Source organism: Gadus chalcogrammus, chromosome 4 (genome assembly GCF_026213295.1).
Source record: "Gadus chalcogrammus isolate NIFS_2021 chromosome 4, NIFS_Gcha_1.0, whole genome shotgun sequence".
Taxonomy (NCBI): Eukaryota; Metazoa; Chordata; class Actinopteri; order Gadiformes; family Gadidae; genus Gadus; species Gadus chalcogrammus.
The window spans coordinates 12,181,552-12,203,015 of NC_079415.1; the positions used below are offsets into that span (position 1 = coordinate 12,181,552).

General features: G+C 42.8%; 2 protein-coding genes across 3 annotated transcripts; both read right to left on the reverse strand.

Moving 5' to 3' along the window:
* Positions 1 to 1,843: 1,843 nt before the first annotated feature.
* On the reverse strand, positions 1,844 to 3,709 carry LOC130381522 (heat shock protein beta-1-like). The gene is made up of 3 exons (XM_056589171.1): positions 3,113 to 3,709; positions 2,864 to 2,927; positions 1,844 to 2,711 (listed from the first exon to the last, which is right to left on the reverse strand). The coding sequence occupies exons 1-3, from the start codon at positions 3,486 to 3,488 to the stop codon at positions 2,552 to 2,554; spliced, it is 600 nt and encodes a 199-aa protein (XP_056445146.1). The 5' UTR covers positions 3,489 to 3,709; the 3' UTR covers positions 1,844 to 2,551.
* A 1,067-nt stretch (positions 3,710 to 4,776) lies between these two features.
* Positions 4,777 to 15,154, reverse strand: LOC130381621 (sushi domain-containing protein 2-like). 2 transcript variants are annotated; one of them, XM_056589300.1, is made up of 18 exons: positions 15,060 to 15,154; positions 14,235 to 14,391; positions 12,985 to 13,292; positions 12,645 to 12,843; positions 12,405 to 12,556; positions 11,886 to 12,053; positions 11,604 to 11,778; positions 11,012 to 11,213; positions 10,486 to 10,571; positions 9,727 to 9,995; positions 9,003 to 9,146; positions 8,072 to 8,230; positions 7,140 to 7,388; positions 6,850 to 7,033; positions 6,563 to 6,657; positions 5,832 to 6,011; positions 5,445 to 5,538; positions 4,778 to 5,248 (listed from the first exon to the last, which is right to left on the reverse strand). In XM_056589300.1, exons 3-18 carry the CDS (start codon positions 13,049 to 13,051, stop codon positions 5,209 to 5,211), a joined length of 2,463 nt encoding a protein of 820 aa, XP_056445275.1. In that variant the 5' UTR covers positions 13,052 to 13,292; positions 14,235 to 14,391; positions 15,060 to 15,154; the 3' UTR covers positions 4,778 to 5,208. The 2 variants fall into 2 exon arrangements, with proteins under 2 accessions (XP_056445276.1, XP_056445275.1); XM_056589301.1 differs by lacking the exons at positions 14,235 to 14,391; positions 15,060 to 15,154 and having other exon boundaries at positions 4,777 to 5,248; positions 12,985 to 13,164.
* Positions 15,155 to 21,464: the final 6,310 nt, after the last annotated feature.

The window sequence follows — 21,464 nt, forward strand, 5'->3', positions numbered from 1 at the left end:
TCAGGAGATCATGATACCATATTTGAAAAATCATTACTTGACTTGAGATGAGATATAGGTTAATAAAATCCTACAGTTTTTTTTTTCAATCTCAAGAGACTCCAATCCGGTGCATCTCAAAAAGAGACTCCAATGTGTTCGGACTGACGTGCGCTCCGAGACCAGCCCTGAACATGAGTATCTGGCCCCCTCGGTCCAAGTTTCAGGAAGTTTGTCTCTGCTGACAGATGGCATTTACTGGCCGCTTAATGGCCTAGTCTTCTATCCCAGTGATCACACAATGTGCTCTGGGGACTTTAATCCAAGCCCTTAATGGCATACCATACACATCACCATGTCCGTGTGGCATTCTGCAACCTTCCGGAGCCCCTGGGACAGATCGGGTGTGAGCCGACAGCCATAAAGACACTGGTGCTGTCACTGCCAACATCCATAAAAGCACCATATCACTTCTGCCACTGAGACCCAGCAGGGGCTATGGTAGATGGTGGGATGTCTTGATGCATTTTTCTCTCTCTCTGTCTATCTTACTATCTTCTAACTACCAGTATCCATCTTTCTATCTATCTATCTATTGATCGTCATCTACAAATGGTTAATTAAGAATATCATCGTTGTTTTATCTTTCTATCTTACTGTCTTTCAGTCAATCTCTCTAACCATTGATTGATCAATCTATTCGTGCATCTATTTATTGATTGATCACCTACTATTGAGCTTTCTATCTGCTGATTGATCTATCAATCTATCAATTATAAATCTATTGATCTATCTATAAATCCGTCTGTCTGTTTACCTGTCCATTTCTCAAACATGCTTCTTTTCAATATATGCATTCATAATTATTCATTAAATAACATCTCTCATCAGTTACAACTGCACTACTGCTCATGGAAAAGTATTGCATCTTGTTCTTAGAGGGCCGAGAAGTGTCCCTGGCTCTGGAAGATATCGGAGAGTGGTCCACCAGAAGCTTAAATACTCTGGCAAAGGTTTTTATGACCTTGTCAAATCAACGTGTAAGTTATATTCTGAATGAAAATTGACCTCTTCTAGTCTGAAGCATTGCATAACTAAGATACCAAGACGTCAATCATGCTTGTTTATTTAAGTAACCGGACACCTGCCAACGCTACTGCCATCCAGAGAGCCAGTCAAGAGACGCGCTATTCCTGTCCGCCCGGTGAACAGTCTCCTTCAGTACGTGGTAAGGACTATCAGTTCCATGCAGCTTACTAACAGTGCAAGGCGTCGTGTCGTTGCGCCTTTAATTATGAAACCCTACTGCATACATTTCTGATAAATATGACAAAATATTTTGTAGCATTCAATATCTAGCCAGAGTATGGTAGCTTCTATTTAGGCGTGCTCGGTTTTAAGTTTCTGAAGCAAAGCAGTTAAATAACTAACACCCCCCCCCCCCCCCCCATTGAATGATAATAGCCCTGGGCTGGCAGAAGATCCTGGGTATACACACCGTCTGGGGTATTGTGCGGACTCATATCAATGTAAGGGGCAATTTGAACAACCTGATGTGATAGAAGGCGACAACGAGTGTATCAAGTAACAATGGAACACGGCCACCACCGGGTGGTGGCCGTGTTCCATTGTTACTTGATACACTCGTTGTGGAGAGGGGTTGTGGAGGGGGACAATGTCCTCGTCCCCATGTGTCTCCTGTTCGGTCTGGGCCTGGGTCCAGGGGCCTTTTGGGGCCAATGGGACTCAAGCCAGGCAGCCTGGGCAGCCCTTCACACCGTGGCATTAGATAACATGGGCACGTTATGTATTTCATACTTTATTAGCTGAGAACACTCAGTGCTAAAGAGTTGGAGTGTGTTAGTCCTTTTTTTTCGGCTCAGAGTAAACAACACCCAGTTAAGTCATGGGATGATATGTTTCCTCATCGGAACAGGGTACTGCCAAACAGATATCTTAGCCATATTAATTAATTATTATTTAATTGCATAATACCTTCTTTCCGTCAAGTCACAAACAATACAAATCTCAAAATATTATGTTGTACAGGAGGCCTAACATTAAGACTATGTGCATCAGTCACTCGTGTGTGTTTTATATATACAATCGCATTGACAAATCTCTTCTAATTTAATAAGATTAGGACGCAACATCCAGAAGAGTCATTCTTGGGTCAAACTGGTTCCATTGCTAGGCCTAACCTAAAGCTGTACCATAAACAATTGTTTATGGTTAGAAATCTTTGATGGTTAGCTTGTATAGGACGTATTTTCAAACACACATTCGTAGTTTTGTAAGAAACAATATGGCTTAATGTTGTAATTTTAATGAAAGAGAAAAAGTGCATTACAATGCCATTGTGAAATAAAGCATTAGGCCTACAGCCCAAATAACTACTGGTGCTAGTATGAAATAAACATTAGAGTGTGGAAATACAAGAGCAAGTTATTATAATTAAGTAGGAGTTAATTTTGACTCAAAAGTTCTAGTAAAAATGCAACACTAAGTGGTGTATTGTCGGACGGCTATGTTAGTTGGGTTTTGTGTTTGGCTTTCCGCGCTTGGTTTATAGCTACATATTCTGGCTACAACTTTCACTGGTCTGTATGGGAATGACTATCTCCGTGGTTGGGTGACTGGTCGCTATCCCGGGCACCGGAGCCTCCACAGACAGCACTCCGTCTCCAGAGAGAAGGGAACTGATGTGTTGCAAGTCCACCCCCAGTGGTAGCCTTGAGGAATTACATCCAAAAGAAGATCAACAACCATCGACTTGACAGGCAGTTTGACATCATGCATCATACACGTCAAGAGGCAGTACTTTCAAACTGTTGATTTTAATATTTTTTCAGATTTTTCAGTTTGTTGCATAAATTAAACTCACTTATATTTCCGGGTGAAATTCCTTGAAACGGATCCATGCTGATCCTGTCTTTCTTCATGTTTTCCTGATCATAATATATGATAATCAAAAATCGTAAACAACTCAACATTAGGGTAATCGATATTGGATTATATACAATTATTAATATTTTCTATAGTCTTGATCCATTGAAATTAACAGCATGAAATTAGCTCACACTGATGTCAATTTATGTTTGTCTTTAAGTACAAAGGAAGTGATTTCCAGTACCTGATACCTCTAAGTATCCCATCTTGGTTGTGATGGCGATCTCCTCAGGAGAGAAATGATTGACATCCAGGCTGATCCTCCAGCATTCCTGACCTGACTGGATCTCAGACACCCCCCCTGACAGCTGTCTCTGCAGTGGAGGCTGGCCGTTGAACGGGGCCAGCATGGGGGACTGCGTGTACCCGGGCCAGGAGAAAGTGGAGAGCCTCCTCTTGGCCCAGTCGATCCATGTCAGGTCGTTGGGCTCGAGCAGCGGCGGCAGGCCAAAGTCCTGATTGAAGATGCGGTGTGGCTGCGTCCAGTTTGGGAAAGGCTCCCAGCCCAAATCACGGCGAAATATGGGACGGGATAACACCTTGTTCTGTGGCTCCCCCATGTTCAGGGAACAACCGTGAGGACGGACGATAGCACCGCACACGACCTGCTAGATGTCCCAGCACCACCCTGATCAACAGAATGTCCTCGCGTAGATTAACGCCCTCACACTATAAAATCAGGCAGCTATATTTCTTTCCCAAGCAGTCCTTTGAAACTACCACATAATGAATGGAGAGGTTTCTGGCCAGCTTTGTGCACTGTAAATGATAACCACTCTTTATATAACCAATCTACTCTAACACGTAGAATTGAAGCAGAAAACCTCACCTATGGTATAAGGTATTATGTCATGGGCTCTCACATTACTCCTCCATTGACCACATAGAATGGGATAATGCTAATTATTTATATTTATTACCCTAGGGTGTGCATGGCAAATTGTTGCTGAATGACTCAGGAACCGCATTCAGTGCATGTCCTCTGCAGTACGGTCACATACTGGCGGTCTTTGTTGTTTTGCCATAGCAATTCTGGTCTTGGTGCTCTGTGAAGGAGCAGAGTATGCACCCAGTTTAACGGCCTCACAACAGAGAAAAGAACAGAGCCCCTTTCTATGTACAATACTAATCCTGAATCCCTGAACGAGGTTGACACCCAACATGTGCTAGGCATCTTGCGGAAGAGGTCGGGGTACTCGGGTCAAAAACACAACAGCACCCCTGGGTGACATCGTGGACGAGTGAAAGAATTGAGGCGGGATAGCTGACGCAGTTGAAAGGTTGTGTGGAATTTGGCAAAAACATCTCAGTGCATCTGAGTCATTCTGATAGAGGTAGAGAGAGATCTTATACAATGCTGTCATCATTCGTTGTTGCAGCGATAAGGCAATGAATGTTTTAATGTGAACCTGACGCAATCCATAGACAGATTACACTTTGTTGCATAGAAACTAAAATTGATGACAATGCAAAGTATTAACCTTGGGTAGTGTAATACAAATAATAAATCTGTTTTCTTATGTGTATAATTGAAGGCCATATGTCAATCAGAACGTGGATCGGTCAGTCCTCTGAAAGCTGTATACCTGCTTCACAGTATTAATCTTCATTTTAACAGCTGGGCATGGCACCTCTTATATCTGGAAGATCAATATGGCTGAGTAAGATAAACATCGTAATGCAAAGGTCGTCAAAGTGCTTTGAGCTGAGCCCGTGCCTTCAGGAAACCACATGGAAAATGGTTCAGTGAGTTCAGACATGGGACTCACAATTGGGCATTACTCCAACACATACTCCATACACTTTCTGAACAGTGTGTGTGTTCACTTGATTTCCCTAATTTCACATAAAGCAGGTCAGAAAAAATACAAAACATAAGCATTCAATATATGTTTATTTCATTTGTATAAGTTGAAGCCTTAAAGAATTAATTAAGCATTTGTAGACATTTTTTAACTTTTACAATTAATCTCAAATCTTAGATCAGACCAAGCAAACCACAGGGATACTTCTCCAGAAACTCAAAAGCTCCAATAGCTACGGAGATAGTTCTTTGCTATGCTTATACCAAGAAATATAGAAATATATGCTGATATTAAATAAATAAGCATAAATCAGTGAGTGTTAATGATAGTAAATCTAGATGTGGAGGATATTTAATCCAAAATATCCAGATGCCTTACGATCACTTCGGTTCTCCACCAGCTTGTCAAATGTAACTTTAAACAGTGCATAGTTTTCATCTTCAACGTGTGAGATAAAAACATGTTCTCATCTTGTTTAGAAGCCCTCACTCACAACCATGTCAGGATCTGCCGTACTGAATGAGCCAACAAAAAACAGAAACACATGAGGAACCATACATTTTAAGTGTTGTATATATTTTTATAATATTATTGACTAACTGTTTTAATATATATCTTTCTTTTTTTTTTACTTACGGAACACATAGACACTCAGTATTGCTGTATTTATATAAACATAAGTGTATTTTATGAGCATAAAGTTTACCATACCTTTTTCCTCTGTATTTCAGTATGAGTGTTGTTACTATTAGGATCAGTGCAATTCCTCCTATGACTGATCCAACCACAATTCCAGTGATGTTATCTGAAATAAGAAAAATAATTGTAACCATTTTCCTGTCTGGTACCATCGATAGCATCTTGTGTACGAGTTTGTTTCTTTCAGTCATTCAGTCATACTTTCACTGATCAGCTAGTATTGATTTAAGACTCTCATGTGACCCTTTGGTTGTACATAGAACCTGATGGAAAACCTTGAGAGTTTGGGCAGGCTGGCCGGATCGCACTTGACCTGTGATTGGGCGGTTTGGTCCGCTCTACGACACGTGTCAGATTACTTTTTTAGATTATATCATTCTGAACGTGGTATATCGGTACCTGGAACCACGCAGGTAGTGGTTTCCCCCGACCAGAGTCCGTTCTCCTGGCAGGTTCGCTGTGCGGAGCCCGTCATACCGTAGCCCTCGTCACATGACAGGTTCACCGTGGCTCCCACCAGGTAGCGGGTCCCTAACTTCTTCCCGTTGGCTGGCGGGGACAGATGGCCACAGGAAACCACTAGAAAACAACACGAGACGATTGGTTCCTCTGGTAAGCCAGCCAACGTGGAATAGAAACATTCAGTCATAATTTGTTTATAAGCTCTTAGTTAATGATGAACTTAATATTTACAAAACAAAGATATATTTGTAGATGATAAATAAGTGCCTCCCAGCATATCCAGAGTACTGTACCCACTGGTAGGTTAATCTATCCATCATACATCTGGGTGATTACTGCCACTTGTGATGAGGCTAACGGCTAGTCAACATCGAACCTGGTGGTAAACTACGCACCATTTAACATAGCACTTTCATCTACAAATGTGTATTAATGGATTGTGAATGATTATGATTCATCAATAATTAAAGGCTTAAAAATATACGTTTTGTTAATGTTTGGTTCCTTTGCAAGTATGACCTGGCCAAGTGTGCACCACAGCAGGGGTTAGAACACACAAAAATAACACAAATTGTAACTATACTCAGAAAAGTACAAAGAAAACAGACTTCACACTGGCTCAAACAACCTTCAGTCAGTCACAATGCACCATAACACTTTGTGGTCACCTGGCTTCAGGTCGTCCACAAGGGCCAGGTGACTCAGGTAGGATATCTTAGTGGCGTTCCCAAGAGCTGGACTGCGGCCCACCAGCACATCATACCTACAGGACAGATAATAACAGAGCCTGTGTCAATAGTATAGCTAAGGTATGTTTATTTATCTATCATTATGTTTAGATTATGTAGATCTGCTTTTAGGTATCGTTCACTGCTGAAACAATAGCGTTCAGCGATAGTTTGTAACTGATAGTGTGAAGGACAGCCCTAGGGTTTGGTGGACAGTGATGTCATACCTGCAATATGCATCACCATCTCCGGAGCATATCTTGGAGGCCTGTTCCTTCAGGGGATCATGTTCATTATCGGGGATGGAAAACGCAGGAATAAAACTAGGGTCATGCCGGGGAGCGTAGAAGTATGTGTCCAAAAGGTAGTCGGAATCGTAGGTCAACAACGAAGACTCGTTGGCAATAGCCCCTGGAAAACACATGCAGAGAAAGACAGAGGGCGCAGATTGAAACACGACAGCGACATCGTGAGAACATGAGAACTCATCTGAAATATACTTCTAGAAGTCTCTCACAGTGGCTTCCAAATTCAAACAACTCTTGGGGAGTGCTCTGGATGGACACGGTCTGGCCGTCGGGGGTGGTCAGATCGTCGGCGGGGTCGCCGTTCATTTTTCCCAACATGCCCAGCGTGGCGCCGTGGAAGTCCTCTGGCAGGAGCACCGTGGTCGTCACGGTTCCCTCTATGAGGCGTAGCTCCACCCCAGCTCCGGACGGGAACATCACCGTCACGTTGTTGGGGTTCGGAGAAAACACAAACACTCCTGGAACACAGTTCCAGTTCAGGGTTTCAGTGATAGGTCCATGTTTAATCAGGCGACTGATTCTCTAGAAGTGGAAAGGACCATAGTGATGTGACATCTACATTTATTTGGCTTAACGTTGTTAGTTAAGCTTAGTTCTTTTTCCATCAACCGTATGGTTTGAGTGCACTGTTATGTGAGAGTGTGTGAATGTTTGTTGTTCCCTGCTATCCCCCACAAGCTCAATGAGTCACCGAGGATCCAAAGGTTAATGATGCCAATTGAAATGAAGTTTATCAAACGTCCTTTTAATGAAGTGCTTATCTCGATATCATTTGTCACATTTCACAATTGCATTTAGCAGTGAATGATTAACGGTTGGATCGGGAATGGGAACTTCACTGCTCTGACAATTTTGGGGGTGCCATAATCTTGCCTGGGGTGCCGTCTTATGTGAGCGAGACCAACCACGACATTCATCTGATCAAACAAGCTAATTTTACACTTCCCCAAAATAACCCCTCTCAAAGCAAAATACAAGTGTTGAGTCTGCACTGGCAATGGCAGATTCCCTTCCTAAAACTATTGAAGCGTGATGTTGCGGCTAGCCACGAATCAAAACCGCCTTACCCCACCACAGCATCAGATAGTGACAGACAAGCTCGACACAGAGGGAGACAGAACCGGAGCCCGGGGCATCTCACCAGTCAGGTCCATCCAACTCTGCTCGGTGAAGGACAGGGCCCTCTGGTTCTGCAGGACCTCCAGCCGGTCCCCGACCCCCCCCAGGCGCACCTCGATCACATCGGAGGAGGCCTCCCTCATGGCCACGGCTGACACCTTTGTCGCGTTCGCAGTAGTTTCTTACAGCAGCATAAACAAGAGAATATAAGAAAACAATCGAGAATAAAAATTGTAATAACTGCAATATAAGTACACCTCCATAAACAATATATCAAATCAAATAATAAACCTAAGGTAAACTTAGAATATTTCTTTAAATGCATTTCAATGGTGATCAGAATATAATGCCTAGAGGGCCCTGTGTGCTTGGTGGTGTGGATGAAGGTTTCAAAACCATGTGTTCATGTGAATATGCAGAACCTGTACATGAATATGCATTGTTCATTTAGGAGGTCTTATGCTATGATGATTTTGTATTCTTGTTTTGAATGTAGCTCCCATCCAGCCAGGAATTGTTAGTGGTTGCTTCCACACTTGTTTCATGGTTCCTGGCTACTGGTTCCTGGCTACTGGTTTCTGGCAACTGGTTCCTGCTACTGGTTCCTGGCTACTGGTTCATGTTTCCTGGCTACTGGTTCATGGTTCATGATTCCAACTACTTGTCCATGGTTCCTGGCTACTTGTTCATGGTTCCTGGCTAATTGTTCATGATTCCTGGCTACTAGTTCATAGTTCCTGCTTACTGGTTCATGGTTCCTGGATACTGGTTACTGGCTACTGGTTCATGGTTCCCAGCTACTGGTTCCTGGCTACTGGTTAATGATTCCTAGCTACTGGTTCCTGTCTACTGGTTGCTAGGTACTGGTTCCTAGGTACTGGTTACTGGTTCCTTGCAACTGGTTCAGTGTCCCTGGTTACTGGTTACCCACTCAGCGTGTTGTGCAGCCTTACCGTCCGGGAGCGAGACGGGTGTAGTCCTACCCTGGATCACCAGCCCCCTGCTCTCCGAGACCACCAGGGAATACTCCCCCTTGCCGTTGAAGGAGTAGGTCACCCCGTCGAACGTTATGAAGTGGGGGTCTCCGAACACAGCGCCTGGGCATGTCCATGGGACACAGCAACAGGATTAACATTTTTTACATTCTAATATTCTAATATTTTTTCGTTTGCATTCTAATAACAGGAGAGCACAGACGTATGCCACAATTACCCATCGTGGTTAGTTATGAGTTACTTTCATCTATTTACTATCGGGCATATTGTTTTTGCGTTGAAAATATAAGAAAACAAAAGAATATAAGAATAGGAGAATATAAATGGTAATAACTACAATATAAATGCTAAAATTTGAATGTCATTAAATGCATTTCATGTTGATGAGGAGATAATGCCTGGCGCTGCCAGTGTGCATGGTGGTGTGAATGAGGATTTAAAATCCAATATGCAGAACATGAACATGAATATGCAATGTTTATTCGTGGTTTAGTTTGGTTTGTCAAGGAAGATAGATTTGGAACCGTAAAAAGGCAGAGATGTCCTGATACTCCAAAACGATGGACACCATTGGAACGTTATGACTAGGGTGACCTCCAGACCAGGGCCATGTGTTTTCCAAATGCTGCGGGTGGTATAAGGTAGGGGGAAACGATGCGGTCGTACAGAGCGGGGCCGTCACCTGATCGAGGCGACCGGTAGGACCTGCAGTCACTGGAGGGCCGGTGTTTGAAGTAGTACTGGCAGTGGTCCGACCACAGGCAGCAGTAGTAGAAGCTCAGGACGTCGTAGACCCAGTGGGACACGCCCGGGATGCGGGGAGGCCTCCGGTAGGGGGGCGAGCCCCAGTCGTGGGCCCTGTCCGGGGTGCTCCCCCCGATGGAGTCGGCTGTCAGGACCTGGGCCCCAGAGTGGTCGTAGCAGCACTGCTGGCCTGCTCCGTACTTTGGACTATCAGACAGACACGTAGAATTAGACTCAGAGTAGCATAGTAATAATAATAGTTCATTTTATTTATAGGCGCCTTACAGAGCACCCAAGGTCACCTTACAGGGCAGAGAATAGAACAACACTAGTATAAGATATAGACATAGACTAGTATAAAGACATAGACTAGTGTAAGATATAGACTAGTGTAAATAATAGACTAGTGTAAAGACATAGACTAGTGCAAGACATAGACTAGTGTAAAGAGACAGATTAATAAATAAGCTAGGCAAAAGCTTAACTAAGCAAATGACTACAGTATATGAGTATGTTAACTTGTTTGGACACAATAAGCAGGTGATAATGAGTATGTTAACTTTAAGCAGGTAAATATGAGTATGTTAACTTGTCAGATCATACTAAGCAGGTGAATATGAATATGTTAACTAACTTGTTTGGACACACTAAGCAGGTAAATATGAATTCTTGTGTTTAGTTAAACTATAGAACCCACCTCGCATTTATAGCCCTGACACAGTGGACACTTCCTGGATGGTAAGTGCACACACTTCCTTTTTCCAAATCACACCCATAGTCGGTCTGAGAAATTGACACATTATAAAGTATTCATGATACAAACACCAGTATTCATTTATAAATAATTTAACACCAGAATAGATAGATGTTTGGTGTATATAATAATGATAATGCAGTTGCGTTTCAATAAAGGAAAAAGCACGTGCAGCAACATAGTTAGAGCCAGGGTAAAGTATGCAATACCAATGTATACAACAGGGTGATTAAAATAAGGTTATCTGCGAGTGCAAAACCTTTTACAGCCTTGCTATGAACTAGAAACTCTAGTTCATCCAACCTTCTGAGACATAACATAGCTACCGTGCATAACATTACATAGTCCAAGCTTGAATCAATGTGCAATGGATGCACCAGGCATTACATAGAGCAGGAAGCACCTAATATGGGAGCACATCTCCTCCCCTCCCTCTCAGTCCACTGTTCTCGGCGTTCCCCATACCTACATGAAAGCGGCCCGTGTCGGCCCTGGCTTGCGCCAGGGTGCAGGGGCAGTCGATGGTCTCCTCCAGGAAGTTAGGCAGCCGGCCCTCCAGTGCATCCCACGCCAGACACTTCTCCAGGGCCCAGGCGGCTGAGTTCTGCCTGAACTCCTGACCCAGGTGCCAGGCCAGAGCGTGGTCCTCGGTCCACAAGGCGTGCACGTTCCTGGGTCACGGAACCATCCAGTCATCTTCAGCCACAGTTGACCTTTAGGTGGCCGCACCTGAACACTAAGTGATACTAATGAGGTAATATCATGTTTCAGGAGGCTGGTGATGGGGTTTCGGAACCTTGGGTTCATGCTGTCCTGACTACGGCAAGCTAAATCCCCCCATGCTAATGGCGATATCCATACCCCCCCTGCTGTTGACATGGAATATGTCTTCCTAACACATGCTGTTTAAAATCCGATATGCTTGCTGACATGTGTCCCGGCTACTACCAAGCAAGCAAGTGCCAACAACATAAAACTAAATATATAATAGCTGTGGCCGGCTTGGATGGGATCCCAGCCCCAAAGGGTGTGCGTGTGTCTGGGTATGTGGCCACACTCACCACTCGCCGTCCGAGTAGGTGCTGGGGCTGATGCGTACGCTGCCCAGCTCCCAGGCAGAGAAACCATGCTGTGCCGGCTGAGGCACAAAACTAAACGCGCCGTTGTTGGGCTGACGCGTGGCCAGGGAGTACAGGTACTCCCACTTCCCGTGCCAAGCCTCAGAGTACGGCTCACCTACCAACACCGAGACACAAACACAGGGTCATCTATTCTATCTATTCTACTATTACCTAGAAATGAGCCGGATAGACAGGCGTGTCGTTTGGTGCTGACCCGCTCACCTGTCTCGCTGTAGCCCCATAGCTCTATGTTGACCGTTTCTGCTTTGACCAGAGATGAGTTCCATTCCATCTTCAGGGGGCCTCCTACATTTGGGGTCCCGTAGTACTGCCACTGGGTTGCATTTTCCAACACGGCTTTGAAGCCAGCATCCAACTTGCCGGTATGTACTGTAGGAACCAATAAATGAATTTATACATATATACACACCACATGCATACTTTGTTTCATACAACTTAATTTGTTTGCCCTAATGTTCATTAATAGCTATGAACAACAATACTATCCCAAGACTATAATGTGATATGCAGATTTACTTAGGGTAAGAATAATGATGTGGTGTGTGTTTTGGGGATGTCGTCATATGTACATTTGTTTGTTTGTGTGTGTGTGTGTGTGTGCGTGTGTGTGTGTGTGTGTGTGTGTGTGTGTGTGTGTGTGTGTGTGTGTGTGTGTGTGTGTGTGTGTGTGTGTGTGTGTGTGTGTGTGTGTGTGTGTGTGAGTGTGAGTGTGTGTTGTACCTAACAGCCAGGCCCCAGTTCGTGTAAAGGTTGTGCCGTTATCGGCAGAGATATGCAAGGGAACCCATCCAGTTTGGTACAATAAGGGCGAAATGCAGTGAGCACGTCTGTGTTCGTCCACATATCCAACCGTGTTGACAGCATTGTTGAACCTGCAACCAACAAAACACGGCGAGTAAAGAAAACTTCTGGTAAGAACAGGACTTCAGACACGTTGTGAGGGGAAAGAATATAACATACCGGCATACAATCTGTGAAGTTGGATTGAAAGTTGCATGCAGGATAGTGAAATCTGTCCCACCAAAACTGGATCCTGAATAAGGCTGGGTTTCCACACAGTACACTTTATAGTCTCCACAGCATGTCTTCAGAGACGCACACGTTGGATGGCAAGAGCAGGACTCCAACCTTTCTCCACACCGGCCTTCACAGGTCTGGCCTGTTGAAACAACACCACCACTCGTGTTAACAAAGAAAGAAAACTTGTTTTGTTTCGGCTGAATCGTGTGATATTTGAACCGGGTTTTCTTTGATCATTCCCGATTTGTTCGATCCCCTGTAGGAAGTGGAGAATACATACCCAGCGCTGTGACAACGCATGACAACAGGAGAATAAAAGTCAGTGCGTGGCCGGCATGTGGGCCCATAGTGAGCTGGTGCAGCTGGATGATCAGCGCCGGATCAAACTCGGGGCGCTCACTTGAATGTGTGTTCAGCGTGTGAGCCCGGGGCGAGGACTCAGCACTACACAAACCTTGACCCGTTGTTTATTACTAGCTCTTACCAACACTTTTAAGCTATGGGACAAAGGTCTCGTGGTGACGAGAGAGTGCACAGAAACCCATGGGAATCTGCCATGCATCAATACACACCTTGCTGTTGTTACACCTAAGGATAGCGTGGAGGAACAAATGAATGAGTGAATAAGCAAATGAAAAACAAGGATAGTTACGAGGTAAGTTCTGGTCTAATATAGGCTACTGTGAATTACGCATAAATGCACAGGCTAATATATTTTATTAAGATTCATTATCTTAAATCTAAGGGGTGACACAAAGGTGGATAACAAATTTCCTCTTTGAACGCTTCAGCCTCGGCAGTGTTTTCGATGCCCGCAGAAGCTTGCCAATTTGGACATGTCTAATAATAACACACGCGGTAAACGGTTCACACGTGGCCAGAACCCAGAGGAATGTAGAGGGCCGCCAGCTGAGAGAGCAATACGCTCGTACAAAATAGATTGATAGTCCACCCTGGATGGCAAGTGTGGTAGGAGGTGTTGACCGTCAACTATGACAGACACGTCCTGTTGGGACTTTGCAGCCTGTCCCCGTACCAAAGTTATTAGTGGTCAATGGAAGCCACTTAAGACACCTATTGCCACGCAACCAAAGACATGGTAATTAAAATGTAGCAGTTGCACGGTCAAATTTGAAACGTCACCCTAAATAGCCGCAGTTACTTATTGCTGTGTGGTGTCATCTAGTGGTCGCTTTCCATCTGCAGATAATCACACGCATTGGGCTATGGAGCGCCAGACGTTTTACTTGTTGTTACAACAATATAAGCAGCGTGCACAGGGGAATGGTCCTATAGGCCTAGGCCTAGGCCTATTCCTAGGCCTATTCATATATTATATTATTATACCTGTCATAAAGACCTATTTTTGTGTGTGTGTGTGTGTGTGTGTGTGTGTGTGTGTGTGTGTGTGTGTGTGTGTGTGTGTGTGTGTGTGTGTGTGTGTGTGTGTGTGTGTGTGTGTGTGTGTGTGTGTGTGTGTGCGCGCACTGGACAAGGAAAAAAGTCTCCAAGGAAAATGAGCGTGCTTACCATCTGCAAATTATTCCCTTTCTCACCCCATAGTGTCAATTGGCAAGGATGTTTTCAATTTTACTATCAAAGCCCGCCTCCAAGTTCTTCCAACGAAATCCAACTTGTCTACTTGGTACCCCTGTCACGATCCACACTGCAGTCTTCACCCTCCATCCTAAATGGACACATTTTTTTACAAAGGCCTGTACATTGCTAGGCATGATAGATTAGTGGACCTCGTAACACAAGGCATCAATGAAGTGCAATTGGAAACAAAGATACACAAACACATAAAAATGGACTGGTTCAACTGTGAATATCTGAATATTACATATCTTCAGTAATGTCCCAAATACCCCTGATATCGCCATTGTAGATGTTTCTACTAAGTATTTGACTAATGTAGAGTTAAGATGTTGCTTTGACCTGTATATAGACATCTGCTACACTAAGCTTTTAAAATACCAACCACTTGTAAACAGTATCACAAAGTTAGGTTTTAATTACACATTAATTGTTCTTGTTTTTGGGAGCCTTGGACATGTATACAAACTTGTATTGAATGGGTAACAACTCTGTGGACTAAAGTAACCAAACGCAAATAGGCTTTAAAAGTATTGCTCCATCTCTGCCATAATAGACTATCAATCTGAAGACCAAGGTGCAATGTGGCATAAAGGTTTCTATGTTTGGGCAGCCCCATACTAAAAACTGTAACATACTTCCTTCAATGTTTAGATCAGTGATCTTTCAATGTAAGTTAAGATCCGAATAAAAGTATTAAAATGTGTAGCCTATGTGTGCAGGTGCGGCTGCATGTGTAGTGTATGTGGGACGTCCAACCTTTGCGGAGCGAAGTTGTCACCCAAAATAATTGTGAGCATGGAGGTCGTCCGAGTGAAGTGATTGATACAAAAAACAGGTGTTGTTTACTTTGGGTCGGTTGGGGTCTCGTGACCGACTTTTAGCCCACTGCCCGACCATGTGCCCGACAGACACTGCGACCTCTTTGCCTTGAAGCATTACGGGTCAGTGATTAGGCTATTCAGTGGTCTACAGTGCCCCCTATGGAGATACTGTGAAACTGCAGTGGTCAGTAGAAGATATCCAATGTTTTCTCTTTACTTTATCTGAAATCAAACCTAAGACATAATTGATCCGTAGGCTAGTGTAACTTGAGTGTACTATCACATAAGCCCCATATATATATATATATATATATATATATATATATATATATATATATATGAACAGTATATCTAAACTTAGCACAAAAAGTAAGGAAATTTGTGTTTGGATTATTTCTCTGTGGTAACAATGCTTTTTGGCAATAAATCTTATACCGTTCGAAAGTCTGTTTAGTTCCCTATCAAATGGTGCCCCATTTGTAAGGAACATGCATGTGTGGGAAACTTCAATCATCCAATCCACCAAACACCAAACGAGAAAATGGCAGAATAAGCTGTTTGGCATTGGCAGAGAAGAATTTGTAAATTTTTCATGGGCGCAACCCACATACTCAGCTCTGCTGGTCATCCCACAAGTGCATGTTCCTTACCATTTGAAAGGGAACTATACAGGCTTTCCAACGGTATAAGATTTATTGCCAAAAAAAATTGTTACCACAGAGAAATAATCAACCCAACACAAATTTCCTTACTTTTTGTGCTGAGTTTATATGTTTGGGTGTGTGTGTAATCTTATATAAATATATGGGACTGTTGTAGGTGCTTAAGTTCCGCCCTTTTTTTATTCTCAGTGCAAGTAGGCACATGTGAAAGACCTATTAAAGCAAATGTGAAAATATTTCTCTGTCTCTGATGAGTCATTTGTATAATTTAGTGGTCGTCTTTATCTGAATAAAATGATTGATAATTGCTGAAATGGGAGTGTTTCCTTTATATCGTGATTGTATAAGATCACATCAGTTATGTCATGTTATGACAATTCTGTGCAATAAGCATCCTCATAAGACATCCCTGCAATCAATCTCATCTCAATATGTTCACATGGAGTTTATATAGGACTATATTTATGTAACAATATGAGGGATAGCATTCATACCCCTACTCTCTGATTTGGCATCCCTGCTTCTCCATGAGCTGAACGTTGATCTCATCTCAATATTCATGTCAGTTTTCAAACGTTTTTTTACTGTTACTTTATGTGTTCAATCTACATATGCTCCTTTTTCACTGGCCATACTCAGATCTAAACGTAACCGAAAAGTGGGCTACATGACCTCCAAGGATACAGCGATCCCACCATCAGACCTCCACCAGAGGATTTTGCGCTCCTGTCTGTGAGGAAAGGGAACAGGTGGAAAGGTGGCGCGATATCCAATAAATGTGTTGCAGTGTCATTTCAATCGGTATCCATTCATTATCACAGCAGCAGCGAGCCGCCAATGCATTCTGACCCCGGTGCTCCAGCGTGTTACGTGCATGCGTATGTGTGTGTGTGTGTGTGTGTGTGTGTGTGTGTGTGTGTGTGTGTGTGTGTGTGTGTGTGTGTGTGTGTGTGTGTGTGTGTGTGTGTGTGTGTGTGTGTGTGTGTGTGTGTGTGCGTGCCTGTGTGAGTGCGAGTGCGTGTGTATGTGTATTTGTGACGTCCAACCTTTGCGGGTTGAGGAGTCACCCAAATATAATTGTGAGCATGGAGGGCGTCCGAGTTACTATTGTGTATTGATTGACCCAGACAAGTGTTGCTTTACTTCGGTTCAGTTGGAGCCTCGTGACCATGGCTCGTGACCGACCTTGAGGCCAGCTGCCTGCCACAACAGACACTGCGACCTCTTGGCCTAGGTCCTAGGAGCTTTACGCGTCAGTGATTAAGCTATTCAGTGGACTATAGTGCTCCCCATCGGCGGTACTGTGAAACTGCAGTGGTCAGTGGAAGATATCCAACGTTTTTTCTTTACTTTATCTGCAGTCAAACCTAAGACATGATGGATCTGTAGGCTAGTGTTATGTTCGTGTACTATCACATATGCCCCAAATATATATATATATATATATATATGAACAGTATATCTAAACTTAGCACAAAAAGTAAGCCCCATATATATGTAGTATATTATATATATATATATATTATATATATATATATATATATATATATATATATATATATATATATATATATATATATATATATACCCTTAACTACCGGTAGGGTTTTTGCCTAACTGCAAGCAGCCTCCAACTGCAATCTTTGGTTATTTATTAATTAATTTAGCTATACTTTAATAGTATTCTTTCTGTTCAAATCTGTTCAGTGTTCCAAATTAATTAAAGTTAATTGTTATACAAGTGTTGTTTAAATAAAATGTAAAAAAATCGTGGGATGTATCGAACCGTGGGTCAAAAATCGTGATACAAACCGAATCGTGAGTTGGTGTATCGTTACAGCCCTAATATATATATATAATTTAGGTTTCACGCACCTAATGTTTGTGTGTGTGTGTGTGTGTGTGTGTGTGTGTGTGTGTGTGTGTGTGTGTGTGTGTGTGTGTGTGTGTGTGTGTGTGTGTGTGTGTGTGTGTGTGTGTGTGTGTGTGGGGTGTGTTTGCTTGTGCGTGTGTGTGTGTTTTGCATCCCTGCCTATGAACTGAACCATGATCTCATCTCAATATCTTTGTTCCGTTTCCAACGTTTCATCTACTGTTGCTTTATGTGTTCGATCGACATTATGCCACTTTTTCACTGGCCATACTCAGATCGAATGACCTCAAAGAATACAGCGACACCAACAGTTCTCCAAGGATGTTCCTCTCCTGTCTGAGAGGAAAGGGAACAGGTGGAAAGGTGGCTCGATATCCAAGAAATGTGTTGCAGTGTCATTTAAATCGGTTACCATTCATTATCACAGCAGCAACGAGTGGCCGATGCATTCTGACCCCGGGGCTCTAGTGTGGCACGTGGGTGCGTGCGTGTGTGTAAGTGTGCGAGTGCGGGTGCGTGTGTTTGTGTATTTGTGACGTCCAACCTTGGCGGGGTGACGGTGTCACCCAAAATAAGTAAGCATTGTAAGCATGGAGGAAGTCCGAGTGACTATTGAGTATAGATTGACCGAGACAGGTGTTGCTTTACTTTAGGTCAGTTGGGGTCACGTTTAGCCCACTGTCACAACAGACACTGCGACCTCTTGGCCTGGGAGCATTACGCTTCAGTGATTAGGCTATTCCGTGGACTAGAGTGCCCCCATCTGGAAGTACTGTGAAACTGAAGTAGTCAGTCGAAGATATCCAATGTATTTTCTCTACTTTATCTACAGTCAAACCTAAGACATAAACTAAATGGATCTGTAGGCTAGTGAAATGTTATATAGATACAGTATAGTATATGGGTATGTGTGTTTTTGTATTTGTATATGAATATATGGGACTTTCAGAGCAGGTGATAAGCTTCTTACTTTTTATTCTCGCTGTGGAAATGTATATGAAGGACCTATTAAAGCAACTGTGACACTATTCTCTGTCTCTAATGACTCATTTGTATAATTTAGTGGTCGTCTATATCTGAACCAAATTCAGCAATTATCATTTATTGATAATTGCTGAAATAGGAGTGTTTCCTTTATATTGTGATTTGACAGATCATAATACATTTGCATGACCTGCCGGTGTTGTGCCAAAAGGTGATCAGCTGCCAGAAAGTGATTTCAGCCGCGGGAGCACGCACAGCCTGTTAAAGCTAGGCTATATCGCCTCGAAACGTGTGTGCAGCAGCAAAGTCTGATCAGTCATAGGCCTAATAGCACTACAGGACTATTGTCCGCTGTATTAGCACAGATATGCAAAGGTGTCAAGTAACAAAGTACAAATACTTCCTTACCTTACTTAAGTAGAGATTTTGGGTATCTATACTTTACTGGAGTAGTTATTTTTCAGCCTACTTTTTACTTCTACTTCTTACGTTTTCACACACTTATCTGTACTTTCTACTCCTTACTTTTTTGGTTTATACGCGATCCATGGCACCTGCGCATGACCAGAGCCCGTCTACATTCTCTGACATGACATAAATCCCGCCACATTCCAGCTACGAAATAGCAGACGTAGATGAGCGAAATGTCCCAACCAAGCACCAGTGAGGAGGTTGTCCCAACCAAGCACCAGTGAAGAAGACCAGCAAACCCTTATACATCCCTGGCCGTACCTGGAAGAATTTTCTGAAATGGTTGGATGCAAAAACAACCCAGTTCTTACTCGTTACATCTTAAATTCCTGCAGCTAAGCTTGGATACATACATTTACATTCCCAATAAAGGCTTTTGATAACATGCCTCTGAAGTTTGACTTTTTGCACCATTCGAATACTTACAGGGAACTAGTCATCATATCTTCCGCTCCATGAAACACACGTTAATGCTCAGTAATAGGCCAACACATATATGGTTCTTTAATGTATTTGCATTGTACTAATATGCGTTCATTTTCAATGGGCATAAATGTGTCTGAAACAGGTGCATCCCAATTTCTTCAACATTAACATTATAGTCATTAGATGGCCTTTAGAAAAATGTTTTTTGGGGGGAAGTGGGGCAGTGTGCTGAGAGGTGTGCTGTGTGTGTGTCACTAATTCACGGATGGGATAAATGCAGGGACCAAATTCCTTGTACGTGTGAGCGTACTTGGCAAAAAAGCTGATTGTAATTCTATAGGCCCCTGTGGCACGGCCTAAGCTTTTGTCCTTAATGGCATTTTTTTCCCCTTGCATTACTTTTACTTTAATACTTTGAGTAGTTTTGAAACCAGTACTTTTATACTTTTACTTTTAAAAGTAAAAAGCTTGAGTTGATACTTCAACTTCTAAAGAAGTTAAACGCTAGTATCTATACTTCTACTTGAGTAATGAATGTGAATACTTTTGACACCTCTGCAGATATGTATTTTAAGGTGACAAGACATCGACGTTGTAGCTACGGGATCGACGTCTGATCAGTCATAGGCCTACTAGTCAATGGCACTACAGGACTATTGTCCGCGAGTCAATTATCCTTCTTTATGTTTTTAAACCACTCTAATCGAAATTATTTCTGTGTGTCTTGTTTAAAATAAAACATGTATTTTCTTACTATGAATTATTTTCCCAGTTTAGTGGAAGGGCGCACAGTGGAGGATGGCACAGCGCACTTATGTGGATCTGATCAGACGTCGATCCCCGTACAAAGTCGATGTCTTGTCACCTTAAGATACATATGTGTTAATACAGCGGACAATAGTCCTGACTCCTGTAGTGCTATTGACTAGTATGGCTGATCAGACTTTGTTGCCGCACACACGTTTCGAGGCGATATAGCCTAGCATTAACAGGCTGTGCGCGCTCCCGCGGCTGAAATCACTTTCTGGCAGCTTAATCACTTTTTGCCACAACACCGGCCAAGGATTAACAGGCTAATCGAATGTAACATAATCTCATGTTGCACTTATGTTTAGTAGGTTCATGTTATAGTGTATGAATTTAATTTATGTTATCACAATTCTGTGAAATAAGCAACCTAATAGTTTGCAAGACATCTCTGCCGACGATCTCATCTCAAAATGTTCACATTGAGTTTATGTAGCCTATACAATAATATGAGTGAAAGCATTCATACTCCAACTCTTTGATTGGGCATACCCGCCTCTCCATGGACTGAACGTTGATCTCATCTCAATTTTGTTGTTAGGTTTCTAACGTTTGCTAACTGTTGCTTTATGTGTTCAATCGACATTATGCTCCTTTTTCACTGGCCATACTAAGATAGAAACGAAACCGAAAAATAGGCTACATAACTTCCAACGATACAGCGACGACGCAAAGTACGATCCTCTCCTGTCTGAGAAGAAAGGGGACAAGTGGAAAGGTGGCGCGATATCCAAGAAATGTGTTCAAACGGTAACCATTCATAATGACAGCAGCAGCGAGCAGCCCATGCACTCTGACCCCGGTTACTGTCGGCGGCTCTGGTACTTTTCGCGTAAACAGACAAAATGCGACCAAAGATTATTCAGCACAAATCTGCCAAATACACAAAAAATCGCTGTGCATGGGCAATAATAATAATAATAATAATAATAATAAACATAATATATATGATAATATACATAATAATAACAATAGCAAGTGTTGTTATTTGAAAAGTCTAATGTTCAAATGACAACAATCCACGGGTTTTTGTGCATACACAATTATTTGCCAATAAACATTTGTTAGATTTAGTAGGCCTATGACCTGCTTTTTAGAGCTGTCCCACCAGCACTGA

Excerpts from the sequence above, each read along its gene's own strand:
- LOC130381522 (XM_056589171.1), bottom strand. The coding sequence starts at position 3,488 with ATGGGGGAGCCACAGAACAAGGTGTTATCCCGTCCCATATTTCGCCGT. Across the intron at positions 2,928-3,112 it reads GGGATACTTAGAGGTATCAG|GAAAACATGAAGAAAGACAG; the intron begins GTACTGGAAATC and ends TATTATGATCAG. Across the intron at positions 2,712-2,863 it reads AATTTCACCCGGAAATATAA|GCTACCACTGGGGGTGGACT; the intron begins GTGAGTTTAATT and ends TAATTCCTCAAG.
- LOC130381621 (XM_056589301.1), bottom strand. The coding sequence starts at position 13,051 with ATGGGCCCACATGCCGGCCACGCACTGACTTTTATTCTCCTGTTGTCA. Across the intron at positions 12,557-12,644 it reads ACTTCACAGATTGTATGCCG|GTTCAACAATGCTGTCAACA; the intron begins GTATGTTATATT and ends TGTTGGTTGCAG. Across the intron at positions 10,572-11,011 it reads CCGACACGGGCCGCTTTCAT|ACCGACTATGGGTGTGATTT; the intron begins GTAGGTATGGGG and ends TCAATTTCTCAG.